This window comes from Diaporthe batatas (genome assembly GCF_019321695.1).
Source record: "Diaporthe batatas strain CRI 302-4 chromosome Unknown Contig00003, whole genome shotgun sequence".
NCBI classification, from domain to species: Eukaryota; Fungi; Ascomycota; class Sordariomycetes; order Diaporthales; family Diaporthaceae; genus Diaporthe; species Diaporthe batatas.
The window spans coordinates 1004203-1022532 of NW_025408550.1; the positions used below are offsets into that span (position 1 = coordinate 1004203).

Sequence of the window (18330 nt, forward strand, 5' to 3'; positions counted from 1 at the left end):
GCAGCTTGAGTTCGGGGTTCTCGCTGCGAGCCGTCCGCATCAGGCCCCACAGCGGCGCGGCCCTGAGGCCGTGCTCCTCGGCGATGTGGTCCTGGTCCTGGTCCTGGTCCTGGTCTCCCTTGGCCGCGCCGCGCTCGCGGCTGCGGACGCCGACCGCGTGGCGCGTCACCCAGACGAGCGGGGGGCGGAACCCGATCTTGGCTGCGGCTTGGAGCTGCGCCATGGCTTTTGTCGACCACTCGTGGGCCTGGCGTACGACGACATCGCCATCGTTGAAGGGGCTGTCCCACAGGCACACCAGGCCGTCTAGCTGCTGGGCATCCTCGAGCTTGCGGACGGTCACGGCCCGGATGCCGGCGTCGGACAGTGCTGTTTCGAGCTGTGGGGAGAGTTCTTCGTTACTACTCGGGCTCAGCAGGCCCCACGAGCCGCTGTTGCCGGAGCCGTTGACGCCGTTGATGCCCTTGGTCCCGTTGGTCCAGTTGTGACCATTGCTCCCGTTGGTCCTGTCATGGCCATTGCTCATGTGCGGGCTGTCTTTCCCAGCCGGCAACCAGTCGACCTCGAATTGGAAACGGTCGCTGACACTCCCGGTGTCCCCATTGACCGCAGGTGCTTCACGCTCAAGACCAACCGTCGACGCCCCCCGGCCCGGACGTTGGTAGTAGCGTTCTCGCTGGAATGCATAGGTCGGCAGGTCGACACGTTCTCCTCCGAGTGGGCTGAAGTAGGCGGGCCAGTCGACCGGCACATGCCTGACGTGCAGCTCGGCGAGTGAGCGCTGAAACACGACGTGGTCGTCGTCATTCTTACCGGTGGAGAGCGACGGCAGGAAGAACGCAGGTGGACTTTCCTCTCGGCCGCCGTCGCCCGGCTCAGACGATGCCAGACACGCCGCGGCCAGGCCCAGGAGCACAGGCTGCGGGCCCAGCTCGAGGAAGCCGTCGACCTGGTACTCCCGGAAAAGAGTCTCGACGCCCTGGCTGAAGCGCACCGCCCGGCGGACCTGCCGCACCCAGTAGTCGGGCTGCTGCAGCTCGCCCTCCCGCGCCGTCCGCCCCGTCAGGCTGCTGACGACCGGGACGGTGGCCGGGCGGAACCGCAGCGTCTCCACCACGGCCCGGAAGGCCGGCAGCATCCCGTCCATGTGGGACGAGTGGAACGCATGCGACGTGTCGAGCGCCTTGGTCTTGCAGCCGAGGCGCCCGGCGACATGTGCCGCCACGTCCTCAACAGCATCGGCGTCTCCCGTCAGCACCGTCTGTGCGGGCGTGTTGTACGCCGCCACCTCGACCCGCCCGCCGAGGCCCAGCTCCGCGATGCCCGACTCGACCTCGCCCGCGCCGGCCTCCACCGACACCATGCGCCCGCGCCGGCCGGGGTCCAGCCCCTGCATCAGGCGGCCGCGCGCCGCCACGAGCCTGCAGGCATCCGGGAGGTCCAGCACGCCGGCTGCGTGGGCGGCCGCGATCTCGCCGGCGCTGTGGCCCATCAACACTCGCGGCTGCACGCCCAGGCGCTGCCACGACCGCCACAGCGCCACCTGGAGCGCGAAGACGGCGGGCTGCGCGAGCTCGGTCGCCTGCAGCCGGGCGGCGTTGTCCCTATGGCTCGGGTCGGCCCACATGGCCGGCAGGATCTGGACCCCGAGCCGGCCGAGGTGCGCCGCGACGTCCTCGAGCGCGTCCCGGAAGGGCGGGTATGTCTCACTGAGCGTCTTGCCCATGTTCAGGCGCTGGGACCCCTGGCCGGTGAAGAGCATGGCCACGCGGGCACCGTCACCGTCATGACCGTCGCCGCCGCTGAGGAGCTCTCGGGCCGGTGACAGTAGATCGGTTGGGGAACCGTCCGGGCCGGCCGCGCAGACGGCCAGCTTCTCGAGCAGCTCCGCTTTCCCGCTTGCGGTCACGACCCTGCGCCGGCGGAAGTGGTTGCGCGTGGTCGCCAGCGAGAAGGCTAGGTCACGGACAGCACGGTGGTCGTCCTCCGGAATACCGGCGTTTAATATGTGGCGGCGCAGCTTCTCGGCCTGTTGGCGCAGGGCACCCTCGGTCCGGCCGGAGAGTAGAAAAGGCAGCACACGGGGCAGCAGGAGGACATGTGCGGGTGCTGTGGTGCTGGTTGGAGAGGGCGGCGCCTCCTCGACGGTAACGAACGCGTTGGTGCCGGCAATGCCGAACGAGCTCACCCCGGCGCGACGCAGTCTGTACTCCTGCGGCAGCCACGGCCGATTCTCCAGCACCAGGGCCATGTTCGCCTTCTCCCATTCTATCAAAGGGGTCGGCTGGGCGACGTGTAGCGTCCGCGGGAGGACCCCGTGTTGAAGGGCCAAGATCACCTTCAGCACGCCGGCCATGCCGGCAGCAGCCTGCGTGTGGCCGATGTTGGACTTGACCGAGCCGATCCACAACGGATCCTCAGCCGGCGGCCGGCCACCAAAGACACTCGCCAGCGCCGCGCCCTCGATGGGATCGCCCAGCTTCGTGGCCGTGCCGTGGGCCTCGACATAGTCGATATCACCGGGCCGCAGCCCGGAGACGGCAAGGCCGGAGCGGAGGAGGCGCTCCTGCGCGGAGGCACTGGGCGTGGTGAGGCTGGCGGCGCCGCGCCCGCAGTGGTTGACGGCGCTGCCGCGCAGCAGGGCGAGGACGCGGTCCCCGGCGCGGCGCGCGGCGGCCAGCGTCTTGAGCACGACGACGGCGGCGCCCTCGCCGAAGCCCGTGCCGCCCGTGTCGGCGTCAAAGGCCCGGCACAGCCCGTCGGCCGAGATCCCGCGCAGCCGGCTGAACTCGACGTGCAGGCCCGGCCCGGGGAGGACGGTCACGCCCCCGGCGACGGCCATGCCGCACTCGCCGCGCCGCAGCGCCGCGCACGCCAGGTGCGCCGCGACGAGGGACGACGAGCATGCCGTGTCGACCGTCATGGCGGGGCCTTCCAGCCCAAGCGCGTACGAGACGCGGCCGGACAGCGCCGCGCCCGCCGAGCCCGTGACGGCGTAGCCGTCCAGGTCGGCCAGGTCCCGGCCGCCGGCGGGGGCGTGCGCGCCGACGGGGTTCTGGCCGACAAACACGCCCGTGCCGCTCCCGCGCAGCTCCGCCTGTGTGTACCCCGCGCGCTCGAGGGCCTCCCAGCTCGTCTCGAGCATCAGGGCCTGCGCCGGGTCCAGCGTGCGGGCCTCGCGCGGCGAGATGCCGAACAAGGCCGCGTCGAAGGCGCCCACGTCGCCGCCGGACAGGAAGCCGCCCCGGCGGCAGGTCGACCGCCCGGGGGCGTCTGGGTCTGCGTCGTACAGGGCGTCGGCGTCCCAGCGGTCCTTGGGGACGTCGCCGACGGCGTCGCGCCCGGCCTGCAGGAGGGCCCAGTACTCGTCCGGGGTGGAGATGCCGCCGGGGAGCCGGCATGCCATTGAGATGACTGCTATGTCTTGTTCGTCTCTGTTGCTGTCGCTGGGTTGTCGTAGGGGCTCCTGGTGCTCTTCCTCTTGCTGTGGCTTGGTTCCGTTGGCCGTGGCACCGTTGACCTTGGTGGTCTCCAGAAATGTCGCCAAAGACTTGATGGTGAAGTGCTCAAACAGTGCGGGCATGGGAATGGGCCGGCCTAACGTGCTTTGCAGGTATTTCTGCAGGCGAGGGATGCGCACCGAGTCGCCGCCCACGTCGAAGAAGCTGCTGTGGGTGCTGAAGTTCTCATGCCCGAGGGTGTGTGCCCAGGCATCTCGGACCTGGCCCTCCAGCGTGGTCTCCAGCTGGGGCTCATCGGCCGAGCTCCGGGGCAGGGGTGTTGAGGGTGTGGCTACGGTGTACGGGTCTGGAAGGGCTGTCTTGTCGATCTTGCCGTTCAGTGTCATGGGAAAGGCGAGCATCTGGACATAATATGCTGGAATCATATACGCAGGCAGGTGCCCGGCCAGCCACGAACGCAGGACGCCGTCGAGCGGCGCCGAGGGACTGCCGTCGGTTTCGCCCTGGCGGTTCCTCTTGCAGACATAGTAGGCGACGAGCTGCTCGTCGCGCACGAGGACAACGGCCTCTGAGACGAGGTCGTGCTGTGCTATGGTGGTGGTCACGTCCCCGAGCTCGATGCGGTAGCCTCGCACCTTGACCTGGCTGTCGGTGCGGCCCACCAGGCTCAGCTTCCCCGGCGCGATGAACCGGGCCAGGTCGCCAGACCGGTACAGGCGCCCCGGGTGGAAGGGGTTGTGCCGCAGGAACCTCTGGCTTGTGAGCCCGGGGTTGTTGCGGTACCCGCAGTCCACGCCGACGCCGCCGATATACAGCTCGCCGATGGCGCCCGGCGGCACGGGCGACAGGTCCTCGGGCCGGAGGACGTACAGCCGGAAGTTTGCGATGGGATGGCCGATGACGCTGTCCCTGTCGGCCCGGGTCACGCGGCCCACGCTCGAGTAGACGGTCGCCTCGGTCGGGCCGTAGCCCTCCCACACGCCGTCCGCGCGGTCGAGCAGGGCGTCGAGCAGCCTGCGGGGCACCGGCTCCCCGGCCGTGAGGACCTTGGCGAGGCGCGGCTCCCCCTCCCAGCCCCCGTTGAGCAGCATCTGGAAGAAGGAGGGCGTCGCCTGCACCATGGTCGCCCCGTGGCGCCGCATCAGCCCGAGCAGCGCGCCCGTGTCCCGCAGCTCCGCCGCCCGGGCCAGGATGACGGCGGCGCCGCTCACGAGCGGCAGGAAGAGGTCGAAGATGGACATGTCGAAGGCGATGGGCGCGACGGCGAGCAGGCGGTCCCGCGCGCCGCAGCCGGGCTCCTGCTGCATCGACAGCAGCAGGTTGCACAGCGCCCCGTGGCTCGCCTCTACGCCCTTGGGCCGGCCCGTCGAGCCGGACGTGTAGATGACATATGCGAGGTCGTCAGGCCGTACGGTCCGCGTGTTGTTGCTCGGGTCCCCGGCATCTAATGGCCTGTCCATGCTGCCAGTGCTGCGCAGCTCGTCCAGGCTGAGGCACCCACACCCTGCCGGCGCCAGCGCCGCCCGAGTCCCGTCGCTGACGAGTATAAGCTTCGGCCTGGCGTCCTCGACGGTGTGGGCGATGCGCCCGGCCGGGAAGGCGGGATCGATGGGCAGGTAGGCGGCGCCCGCCTTTTTGACCGCCAGCGCGGCCACGACGACGTCCGCGGAGCGGTCCAGCGCCACCCCGACGACATCCCCGCGCCCTATGCTCCACTCATGTATGAGTATGTGAGCCAGACGGTTGGCCTGCGCGTTGACGGTCTGGTAGTCATATTCTGTGTCTGCGGTGATCACGGCCGGGTGCGCTGGGTACCGCGCTGCCGCGGCCTCGAAGAGCTGGGGCAGGCAGAAGCCGAGCGTTGCGGCGTTGTCGGTTGCGTTGAACTGCTCGATCAGGACGTGTCGGTCTGATGTTGACATCTGTTGGTCCATTGTTGGGGTCATAAATGAATCGATAAATCACACGGATCAGATTTGTGGCTGTGATGCGTTTGGCATCACTTATATTTTATCTTTTCCCTTATGCATAGCACCGCGGATACGCGGCAGCATGCCACCATTTATCAGAATTCGCACTGGAAGCGAGCTGTTTGGAGGGCTTGAGACATCGCTAAACCTCTCAGAGCCACTCGGTCACAACCCATCTCTCGGGGCTCTCACGATCCTTACTGTTCGTGTCCCCTGGCAGATGACGTCCAGGATTCAAGAATTCCTGCCTGTTCGAGTGTTGCGCCACTTCGGGCGCATCACCCTTACAAGTATCATTGCCAGTTTGGGAAGCTCTTAACATGTGGATTATTCACGATGTTACCAGATGCTGACCGTTTCCAAATCTCGAGACGGCAAGTCTAGGCCATTTTGTATCTCGGGCGGTGGGGGCCAGGTCTGGCCCCAGGACAGAGAGCGGTGAATTATTTTGAAGGATCATTGTGGGCATGACGATACAAGGAGCTGTAAGAACTACTCAAATCACCAGGTAGGTACCGAGGTAAGTTGCGAACATACATAGGTTAGGCTGTCCTAGAGCCAAAAGTTGTACCATGGTACGCATGTACTAGTAGCCTCGGATTTACCGCCGCCGGTAAAATACCTTGGCAGCAAAAGGACCCTTTTCTGCCTTACCTGCAGCCGCAGCGCACAGAGCGCCAGCAGGCAGCAGGCAGCCAGCCCTATGGGGCAGGAGTTGTTCACCCGCCTCGGTTTTATTTACTGCCTGACTTTCTTTCTCAAGAGATGTCATCCTGAAGTTCACTCGTCACCACACAATCATGACCATTCATAAGGGCGACAACTTAGATTTGTTCTAAAGCTGCCCAGGTGTGGAGGGAACGAAATCAGTTCTCGGCACGAAGCACAAAGGCTTGTTTCAAGAGACTTTTGAACCGGCATTCTTTCCTAGTCGTGGCTAAATGCTTAGCCCACATCGTACCATCCCTTAGTCTCGCCACCTGTCCCTCACTTATAGTACTTCTTCTTACCCCCTCTAGTACTACTATTATTATTAACTTCCTAACCTTTATAATTATTAGCAAACATTATTTATCTTATATTATTTTAAAATATCAACTTAAAAATAAAAAACTTTTTATTAAATTAAAGTAAAATACTTTTATTAAATACTTTATATATATACTTTCATTTATTTATTTATTTATAAAACAAATAGTAATCTCTTAGTAAAGATCTTATATTTATTAATAAGGTGATAAATGTTAAGTAATAGAAACTAAACAACTATTCTCGATCTCTTATCGTAGGTGGAGGTTGCAGTCAGCTCCTGGATGACAATTCCATCTTGTTTAAGCTTGAATGTTGTTGCCACTGCTGAACCGCTCCAGCCGAGCTTGTCTGTCCACAAGGGTCTGGGTGATACGACCTTCATGAGTGCTGACAACAGACGTGCATATGCAAGGATCTTGCATCAGCACTTATTTCATCTCGGTTACGACATATTCCATGGGAGGTGGGGCTCAAGGCCAAAATCGACGATCACGGTGATGGAATCTAGAATTCCTAATCCCGCAGGAACTATCAAAGTACCCTTCATAAAACCTGCCACCGCAGCTTCTTGCACATCCACATCATCCAGACTCGTGATAGCTCGGACCACTTGATAACTGACGCCCAAACAAGCATTAATATGTCAGGAAGGCAGCTGACCTGGCAGCTGGGCTTTACCCTTTCGAGGAAGCCAGCAAAGCGACCCACACCACGCAGAAATACACAGCAGGGGTTTGAGTTCGTCATCGAGCAGCCACACAGACTCAACCGCCACACAAGATATTCCTCGCCCGGCGCGGCCCGTAAGCACGAAGCGCGGCACTCAGGTGCCAGCGACTCGTCATGGGACAGGGGACCTTCCAATCAACCACGAACATCACAGTCGCAACCCGAGCCGCATATCCAAGATGGAACATTGGAGGGAGATGGCCATGCGCCTCGCCGGGATAGTGAAGTGACATCACTCGAAACAATGGAGAGTGAAGCACATTTCAACAGCTACACCGTGGACCGACAGGACCGGGAGCCTCCCATTGACGCGGACCTGGACGTGATCGAGATATTAGAAGATGAATCCTCTCCCAGCACACAAGGCTTTACCGATCCGGACGTGGTCAACCGTACAAGTGAAGCTTCGCCAACCTCTTCCCAAATTGATACTCAATCCACTGAATCCTCCTATTCGCCCAGTGCCGTGGTCGCTGGTGAATCCGAGGTTCTAACCCGGGCTTCATGCTCCGACGCCGCGTCCCTGATGGCTGTGGCCAGCACCACATGGCCCAGTGACTTGCCCCTACCACCCGTCATGGAATTCAATAGTCTTACGGAACGGTTTAGGCCCATTCTCACCAGATGTAATACTTTCCAACTGGCTCCCTCTTGCCCAAGTTCCCATGCACGGCCAAACTGACACTCCATGTAGACAACGCAGAGTTCTGCACGATTCCGTTGACTTTCCGGCTACGCATCAACCCGTTTCGATACCGCACAGATCTTGACCCGGAACCTGTCTTTCTGGTTCACGCAGTCATGGCGCTGGCCGGCCACCACGTCAAAAGCGACTCGACCCTGAGCCATCGTCACACAGCCCTCCAGCTGCTTCGTCAGGCCCTCGACACGTTCAGCGACACCGAGACTATGCATTCCATTCTAGACACCATTGTCATTCTCTTCTCGCTAGATGTAATACCACACAACTCATTTTCAGAGGATGAGCCTTGTCTGACAGTGGATCTTAGGAAACCCAGTCCATGCTCGGGAACTGGAGCACACATCTCGTGGGGGCATACGGGCTACTAGAAGCCTGCGGTGGCATCAAGATGCTCCCTTTATCCTCTAGATTCGAAACACAGATCGGAATCCTCACCTGGTACGAATTAGACATTTTACACCATGCTTTTTAATAACGTGCCATTACTTACTGCTGGCAGGTGGGATGCCATAGTCAGCCTCTTGTCCAGGGAGCAATGCGCGTTCCCCTACGAATACTTTGACACCGTCCTTTCCAATCAGCACAAGCGAGAGTGGAACTTCTTCGGATTGTGCGGGTGTCCGACAAGCCTGGTGATCATTGTGATGCGGGTGGCGCGTCTCGCCGCGGATAGGAGGAAAGCATGGAGCGCGTCAGGCTCCACATGTGATGCCGCAGTTATCTCGGAAATCCAGCAGTACCTCGAGTCCTGGTGCCATGTACCCGCCGCGACGGCCTTCAACGACGAGGAGGGCATGCACCAGGACTTGGACACCATGCACTGCTCCGAGGCGTGGAGAAACGGCCTCCTTCTTTATATATTCAGGGTCTTCCAGTGGGAGCCTGGGAACGAGGCCCCGATTCACATCTTGTACCGTGCAAGGGCCATCATGGACCACGCACTTTGGTGCCGAGACGTAAACATGATCTCCAGGCAGGCCCTGTTGCCGCTCTTTTTCGCGGGCTGCGAGCTCCGGGATCGATCCACGCAGGCCGAGATCATAAAGCTTTGCTCCCAATGGAACGATAGGACTAGATACCACATGTTCCGCGATGTCATACCCTTGCTCGAAGAGATATGGGCCGAACAAGAGACGAAGGGTTTCGAAAATGTGTGGTGGGGTCAGATTGTGGATAGGCAGCACGCTTCCCAGCCCGAGTCCTTAAGAATGCGGCTGTGCTTCGGTTAGATTTGGAAGATCAACAACCTTCACAGGTGGGTGCTGGCTAGAGCAAGGCAGAAAATCCATGTGGCCGATCCCTATGGCGGTGAAGCACATAGTAACTTGGGCATGGCACGCCATCGGCGCAATGTTTCAATTATAACTATTCTCTATTAGCCTTCAAATGCTTCATCGTATGCAACCAGGCACGACCGGTAGCGGACGCTACCATCCTCTATCTGCGCTATGGCTTTCTGAATGCCTTGAGTGGATATGGGGATCTCCTTCACCCACGACCTGACGCCCTTGGCAGCCGCAACTTCTAGCATTTCGAGTACCTCGCGCCGGCTGGCGACGTTGGTGGCTCCCAGGAAGCAGCTGTTCTCGATGAAATCGAAGGTGGACACCTTGACGGTGTCGGCGGGCAGGCCCACCAGGTTCAAACGCCCGTGAACGTCCAGGAGGCTCAGGTACTGGGACATGTGGAAGTCCTGGAACGAGCTCGCCGTGCAGATGATCAGGTTGAAGGTCATCCTGTGCGGCTCGTTCCAGCCCTCCTCGCTTGTGGCGAGGAACCCGTCGGCGCCCATGTCTTTGGCGTCGGCCTCCTTGGCGCGGGACCGCGAGATGGCCCAGACTTCGGCGCCGAGCGCCTTGGCGAACTGTATGGCATAGTGGCCGAGCCCGCCGATGCCTATGACGCCTACCTTGGCCCCGGGGCCCGCGCCGAAGCGTTTCAGGGGACTGAATACGGTGGCGCCGGCACACATCATCGGAGCGGCGTCGCTGCTGGGTATGCTGTCGGGGATGGGGAAGATCCTGGCGGGCCCCTCGAGGGCATAGTGTCAGCAAAGAACCTTCCCGTCATCCACCCTAGACGTCTAGTCTAGTCTTACCAGTATTCATGGACGCGTGCGTGAGACGAGTACCCGCCCTGCGTCGTGTAGTGGTCGACGCCAGGGTACGGCGCGCCATACGTGCAGACCTGCTCCTTGCAGTACGTCTCGTTGTGGTTCTTGCAGTGCCTGCAGTCACCACACGAGTAGACCTGGGCGCCGATGCCCACGCGCTGGCCGACGCCCGCCAGCGTCACCTTGGCCCCCACGCGCACCACCCTGCCGACGATTTCGTGGCCGACGGCCAGCGGGTAGGGCGTCTCGCCCCAGTCCTGCCGTGCGACGTGCACGTCGGTGGCGCACACGCCGCAGCACTCAATCTTGACATCCACGTCGTGGTCCCCGAACGGCCGGGGCACCCACGACCTCTTTTGAAAGTCGAGCCAGTTCTCGGCACTGGGCGACTGGAACCCGGTGAACTTTTCGGGGGCAGACATGGCTGCCGGGGTTATGGATGTGGTGTTGTCGCTGAAGAGAACGTCGGCAGACGGGAAGTGGTGTGATATCAGGCTGCAGGTACCCAGGCAGAAATCAAGACAGGAATGTATAGAGATTGTGTCTAGACGAATTGCCACACGTCTGAATAGGCGCAAATGCCCCTGCACAGAGTTGGCTTATATATCTTACACAAGCAAATTATCACCAGTCCTCGGGATCAATCCCTTATCAGTGCTGTCTTGACCAAATTTCCAGATACGACTGCTCACTGTTGTTTACCACCCTACAGTGGTACTCCAATATCCTGATGCTCCTTAAAAAAAAAAGAAGAAGAAGAAAAGAACCCCAAAAGGTAACTACCTGTTTTCGGTCTTTGCCTGCTTTAGGTAAGTGCTTCCCAACGGCAGCCGAGACCCGGCTCGGCGACATCCGTCGGTATCATGAGGCGACTATCGGGGCCGTTGGTGCTGTTTATGCAGAAATTCCGATGCCCAGGGTGGCAATTATGGGTGACTTGTTGAAGAAAATTGGGATTGGTAGTATTGTGTGAATATCTAATTAGGCTATAGAGGGAGTGATAAGATAGTCCTTACGACCTATGGCAAAAGAAGGCTTAAATTGTCTATAAAGAATTATTAATTTAAAACTAAAGTTACTTAAGGAATAATATAGAGGAGGTAGTAAAGCTATAATTTTATATTATAAAAGATATAAAGGCTATTTAGATTAATAAAATAAGTAAAGTATATAGATTTATTAATTAATCTTATAAATATTTAATTTATAGTTTTAATAATCCCCTTTTTTTAAAAAGGTAATTAATTATATTATTAGTTAAAATTAAATTTATAACTTTATTAGTAACTATTTAAATAATATTTTTAAACTTTTATAAAAATAATTTTGGATTTATTATTATATTAAAAGCTTTAAAACTTTAAGTTATAATAATTTTTATATTATATAATAAATAAAATAATTAATATTTTAAATAAATATTTTATAATTAACTTTTTATTTTATAAAGTAATTTATATTTTATTATTATTTTATTATAATATTACCCTTAATATCTTTTAATATTAAAGTTATAATTATTTTAATTATAAAGTATATTATAATTAATAATATTATTTATTTTTTATATTATATATTATAAAATAATATTTTTATTTATTATAAATATTTTAATTAAAATATATTTATTTTATATTTTATTTAATATATTATTATTATTAATTAAGTTATATTAACTTATTATTATTATTATAATTTAGAACCTTTTTTATAGTTAAGTATATAGCTACTTTTATAATTAATATAGAGGTTTAATGTTATTAGAATAAGTATTATAGTATATTTTTAATATAGTTAGTATATATTTAAAGTTATTAATTAAGTATTATTTTAAATTTAAGTTTTAATTTTTAATAAATTTAATAAAGTAATATTTTATATAAGACTTTAAATATTAAGATTTTATTTATTTTTATTCTTTTTTATTAATAACCTTATCTTTAAATTAAAAGGAAGTTACTTTAAAGGGGTTTTATAAATTAAGTTATAATTAGTTAAGTATAAATATTTTATAATTATATTAGATTAAAGGAATTTTAAATTTAAAAGTAATAAGAATTATTATTTATAATATAGTAGAATTATTAAATAAAAAAGTATTTAAGTTTATTATATAAATAGTTAGTTATTTATATTTTTAATAATAAAATATAGTTATTAATATTAAAATTAAGTTTATAATAGTATTAATTTATTTATTTTATTATATATTTTTAAATTTATTATATTATTATTTAAATTTTATTAATATAACTTTATAAAATATAAGCTATATATTAAGTTTTATTTTATAATAGTTATTTTTATATAAAATTAATATTTTATTATTATATTTAATATTTTTAATTAAAAGGAAGATTAAAAGTAAACTTTATTTAAATTTTAAAAGGTAAAAGTTTATTAAAAGAGTTATATAATAAATAGGTTTAAGTAAAGTTTAAAGTTAATACTATTTTAATTTAATTATTTTAATAATAATTTATAAATATATATAAATATTAATTAATTTATTAAAAGGTTTTAATTTATTTTTAAAATTAAAATAGCCTATAATAAATAACTTTTATTAAATATTTATAATATAATAAAGTTTATTAATAAAGGATAAGATAAATTAAGGGCTATAATTAAAAATAATAGATTTAAAAGGCTAAATATATAAAAGGCCCTTTATAATAGAAATAAATTATTTATATTATAATATAAATATTTATATAAAAGATATATTATATAGTTTTAAATAAATAGTCTATTATTATTAATAAATTATTTAAATTAATTTTATTTTTAATATACTTTTAAAATTAATTATTAAATATTATTATAATTAATAAAATATAAATAGTAGTTAAAGTAAATTTAATATTTTATTATAAAAGTATTTAAAGAATTAATATAAATAATTACTTATAAATTATATAATATTTATTTATAAATTAAGTTATTAATATTTATATTATATTAATTTAATAGTTTTATTTTATTTTAAATATATAATTATAATATAAAAATAAATATTATTAATAACTTTAATATAAAGTTTATTATAGTTTAGGATTATTAATTTATTATAAAAATAATATATTAATTATTAATAAACTTTTAGCTATTTATATTTTATTTTATTAAATTATAATAATATTTAAAAGTTAAATAATTATAGTTAATATATAGTAAAGTATTTAATAACTTAGATTTAAATTATTTAAGGAAAATAGAGGTATAACTACTAATAAGTAGTTAAAGTTATTCTAAACTATATTATTATTAATAGGGTTCTTTATATTTATAAATATTAACTTTAAGTTTAAATATATTTTTAATATTAAATAAAATAAAATCTAATTAATTATTAATTTAAAAGGTAAAATATTAAATACCTTTAATTTAATATTTTTATTAACTTATAAAAAATTTAAATAGTTTAATAAATATTTAATTATTCTTTTTAAATTTTAAGCTTTTAAAATATTAAAATAATATATTAACTAATATATTTTAAGTATTTAAATAATATAATAGTTTAAAATTAAAATAAATTAAAAGACTTACTTATTTAACCTACTAAAAGTTTAATAACTATTTTATATTATAAAACTTTAAAATATAGTAGTTAGTAATAATTTTAAATAAAGTAAACTAAAAACTAATTAATTTTAATTTTTAAAATTTTAAGGAATATATTATAATTAAAAGCTTTTATTATAAATTAAATAGTTTATTTATATATTTAATATTATTTTATAAAAATATTTAATTAAATATTATTTATTATTATTATATTATTAAAAATACTAACTATAATACTATTAAATATATTTATTTTTAAATATATAAAAGTTTAAATATAAAATATAATAGTATTAAAGTATTAATTATATATTTTTAAAATAATTAAAAAATTTAGTATTTTAAGGTTTATTAAAACCCTTTATTTTTATATATGTTATATTAAAGGTTTAATAATTCTATTATATATAAGAATAAACTTTTAATAAAAATTATAAAAATTAAAAAGAATTTTATACTTTTAATATTATAAATATTTATTAATTATAAATAGTTTTAATCTTTTTAAAATTTATAAAAATATTAAGTTAATAAGGGCCTCTATACCTATAAATACCCTATATAAAAAATATTTACCTACCCCTCTTTTAAATAGTTAAAAGAATTTAATCCTTCTTTATTTCTTTTTTAAATACATCTAAATTAAAAGATTTTTATTATCTCCCTTTATTTTATATAAGCACTTCCTTAGGCCTATAATTAGGCACTTAACTAGCCCATTTACACTTTAATTTATTAATAAATAACTATAAAAAAACCTTTTATATAAAAAGAAAATCTAATTTATATATATATTTATACTTAATAATTATATTTACCAAATATTTTAACTATTAAAAATAAATTTCTAATTATAAATCTTTTAATAACTATTAATAAAAAGCCTGCTTTTACAACCTAATTATATATATAGCTTTATTTATATATGCCAAAAATTAAAATAAGCTTCTTAAAAACCTAAAAGTAATTACCAATTAAAAATAGCAATTATTATTTTAATATAAAAAAATAATTTATTAATATAAAAAACACCTAAAATATTAAAAACTTTAAAGTACTTTTAATAAAAATTTAATAAACCTTAAAAAAAAAAATTTTTTATTTATTTTAATATAAAATAATTAAAAGTAAAACCTTTTACTAAAAAATTTAAAAATAATAATATTTAAATAATAAAGAGTTTATAATATATTTTATAAATATAAAATATTAAAATTATAAACTTAATTAAAATGCTAATTTTATTTTACTTATATAAAACTATTAAATAAATTAACTAATATAAAATTTATTTTAAACAAACTTATTTATTCTTTATTTTATTAATAAATAGCTATTATATAAATATTTATATATATATATATAATTTAATACCTAAAAAAGGTTAAAATTAATATAAGCAATTTAACTCCCTTTTAAAATACTATTAATAATTTTTACTTATAATAATAATAAATTTAAATTAAAGCTTATTAGGCCACCTAAATAATTAATACTTTAACTTTAATACTTTTAATACTATTAATACTAAAAAATAGCTATTAATAAAATAACTTTAATAATAGCAATTTATTATAGCTTATATTATAACTATTTAAATAAATACCTATTATAAAAGCGTAATAATCTTTACTTATTTAAATAAATTTTTATAATTTTAAATTTAAACCCTTTATAAATAAAAATATTATAACTATTTAAAACGCTTTAATAATATTTACCTTTTTTAAATATATTATTTAAACTAGCTTTAAATATATTAAAAGGTTTAATAGCCTTTTAAAAATAATTATTAAAATTAACCTTTATATAACTAATATAAGCAGCTATAAAAACTTAATTAAAAATATATTTTAAAATAAAAATATTAATTAATAATATATTTTTAATTAGCAATTTAAATAACTTATACTAAATTACTTTATTACTAATATTAACTTCCTATAATATATAATTTATAATTATAATTAACTATTTTATAAATTTAACCAAATAAATAAAAAGCTAATTAAAAACTTTTAAAAAGCTTTTTTTTATATTATAAAATAATTAACTTTAAACTATAATATTAAAATAAAGTATTTTTTTAAAAATAATTATAACTAATAAAATATTTATAAAATATAATAAAAATATATAAAATAAAATTTAATAAAACTAAAAGGCTATTAAATATAAAGCTAAAATAAATATTAAAATTATTTAATAATTATATAATTATAATAAATTTATACCCTTATATTTTAAATAATATCTATTAATATAATTAATAAAAATATTTATAAATATTAAAATATATTAAAATTTATAATAATAAAGCTTATAAATTTAAATTAGCTTTAATAAACTAGTTAATTAATATTTAGCTAATTATAATAATAAAATAAGAATATACTATTTTTAATAGTAATTTTATAAATATTAAATTTTAAAGACTTAATAAATCCTTAAAAAAAAAATTTAATTAAATAATTTAAAAATAAAAATAGTTATATTTAAATAATAAGTAAAAAAAACTAAATAATTTGCATTAAAATAAATATATATATATTATAAAATATAATATTAATTAAAAATATTTTAAAATAAATAAAAACTATAAAATAAAAACTAATAACTATTAATAATATAAGCATTTTATATAAGCTAATATAAAAGTAATAAAAATTTAATTATAATTTAAAAAGTTTAAAATTATAAAAATAATTTAAATAATATTAATAATTAAACTAATTTATAAATTAATATATTATAAAAATAATATAAAATAAAATTATTATAACTACTTAAATATTAATTATTTTATTATAAAATATTTAATATTAAAATTAATAAAAAATAAAGGTTTTATATTATAAAAATTATTTAAAAATTAATTTTAGCTTAAATTAAAAATAAAATATAATAAAAATTATAAAACCCTTAATTTTTATATAATTAACTATTATAAGTTAATAAAAAATTATTACTTATATTTATAAAATTTTAAAATATTTTTTAATAAAAGTATTAATAAAGCTTAAATATTTAAATATATAAATTTAATTAAAAAATAAAATTTATAAAAAATATAAGTTTAGCTATTAATAAAATACTTTATAAATTTTAAAAGCTTTTATTTTAACCTATAATATAGTTTATAAATTAATTAATTATAATAGCTAATTTAAAAAAAACTTAATATTTTAGTAAAATACTTATATTTAAATAAAAAACTGGGCAAATAATAATATTATATTTATTAATTAATTAATTAAAAACTAATATTAATAAAATAAAAGGAAAAGCTAAAAAGCTACCTCTTTTATTTTATATAATAGAAAACCTAAAAAGGAATACTTATAAGTATTAAACCTTAAAAAAGTTTGCCTAATAATTTTTATAAATTTAAATAAATTTATATAACCTAAAAATATTTAAATTGCTAAGCTAAAAGCTAACTTTATAAAATTAAAAAAGCTAAAAGCTAAAACTAAATAATTAAATTTTATATTAATTTTAAAACTAATTATTTTATAATTTTTAAAATACTAAAAATTTTATATAAAATAAACTTATTATAATTTATTTAAAGCTAGGTAATTATATTATTAAGTATATTTAAATAGTTTAAAAAAATAAAAAAATAATATAAATAAAAACTAATAGCTAATACTAGCCAAAAATAGCTTATATAACTTTATTTATTTTTACCTTTAATAATATAAAATATAATTATAACTAAAATCCTAAATATATAAAAATATTTAATTTTTTTAAAAAGTAAAAACTTTCTAATTTTTTTAAATTAATATTTTTCTATAAATAATAAGCCTAGCAATAAAATTACTAATAATAAAATCACTAAGCTTAATATTATAATAAACTAAATGCTAAATAAATATATAATTTAAATTAATTTATTATTTATATAGTTTAATAGCCTAAAAATATAAATATTTTAAATATTAATTAATATTAATATAATAATAAATATTATTAATACCTTTATATATAATAAATTTTACTACCTTATATTTTTCTTTTTTTAATTACTTTTAATAATATATTAATTAATATAATTAAAATAATAAAATAAATATATATATAGCCAAATATTAAAATTATATATTTTTTATAATTAATTAAAAGAAGTTAATTATAAGGTTTTATTAAAAATAGCTTTTAATTAAATTAAAATAATATTTATTTATTTTTAAAAGGTAAAATAAAGGCAAATTTTAAATTTAATAAAGTTTAATTTATAGCTATAATTAGTTTAAATTAACTTATAAAATAACCTAAATAATTAAAAACTAACTATTAATTTTAAACTAGGAAAATTAGCAATTAATAATAAAAAGTTCTTAATTAAATTATTAAGGTTTTAAAAGAAAATATACTTATTCTTTTTCTTTTATATTTAATATTTCTATTTTTATTAAATAGCTTTACTTTTCTATTAAGGTAAAGTTAATAGCTATATATAAAAAAGAGTTTAATAATAATAAAAAAGTATAAATATAATTATTATTAGCTTATATATTAATAAGCTTTTATATATAATAGTAATTATATAATAAAGGGTTTAAATACTTTTTTAATTAGTAAATATAATATATAAGGTAATTAAAAAAGTTAAGTTTATTAACAAATTTAAAAATAAATAAATTAATACTTAAAAGAATAATTTATTAAAAATAAAAGCTTAAAAAATATAAATTATATAATTAAATATACTAGTAATAAAATATAATTAATAAATTAAGCTTT

General features: G+C 40.4%; 2 protein-coding genes across 2 annotated transcripts; one reads left to right on the forward strand and one right to left on the reverse strand.

Annotated features, from left to right (window-relative positions):
• Positions 1-7436: 7436 nt before the first annotated feature.
• Positions 7437-9124, forward strand: KVR01_002052 (uncharacterized protein; the record flags this gene model as incomplete). The annotated part of the gene is made up of 4 exons (XM_044783430.1): positions 7437-7590; positions 7887-8146; positions 8203-8333; positions 8395-9124. 4 exons carry the CDS (start codon positions 7437-7439, stop codon positions 9122-9124), a joined length of 1275 nt encoding a protein of 424 aa, XP_044647067.1.
• Positions 9125-9270: 146 nt separating this feature from the next.
• On the reverse strand, positions 9271-10430 carry KVR01_003033 (uncharacterized protein; the record flags this gene model as incomplete). Its single annotated transcript, XM_044791581.1, has 3 exons — positions 9271-9916; positions 9994-10212; positions 10243-10430. 3 exons carry the CDS (start codon positions 10428-10430, stop codon positions 9271-9273), a joined length of 1053 nt encoding a protein of 350 aa, XP_044648048.1.
• Between the last annotated feature and the right edge of the window lie 7900 nt (positions 10431-18330).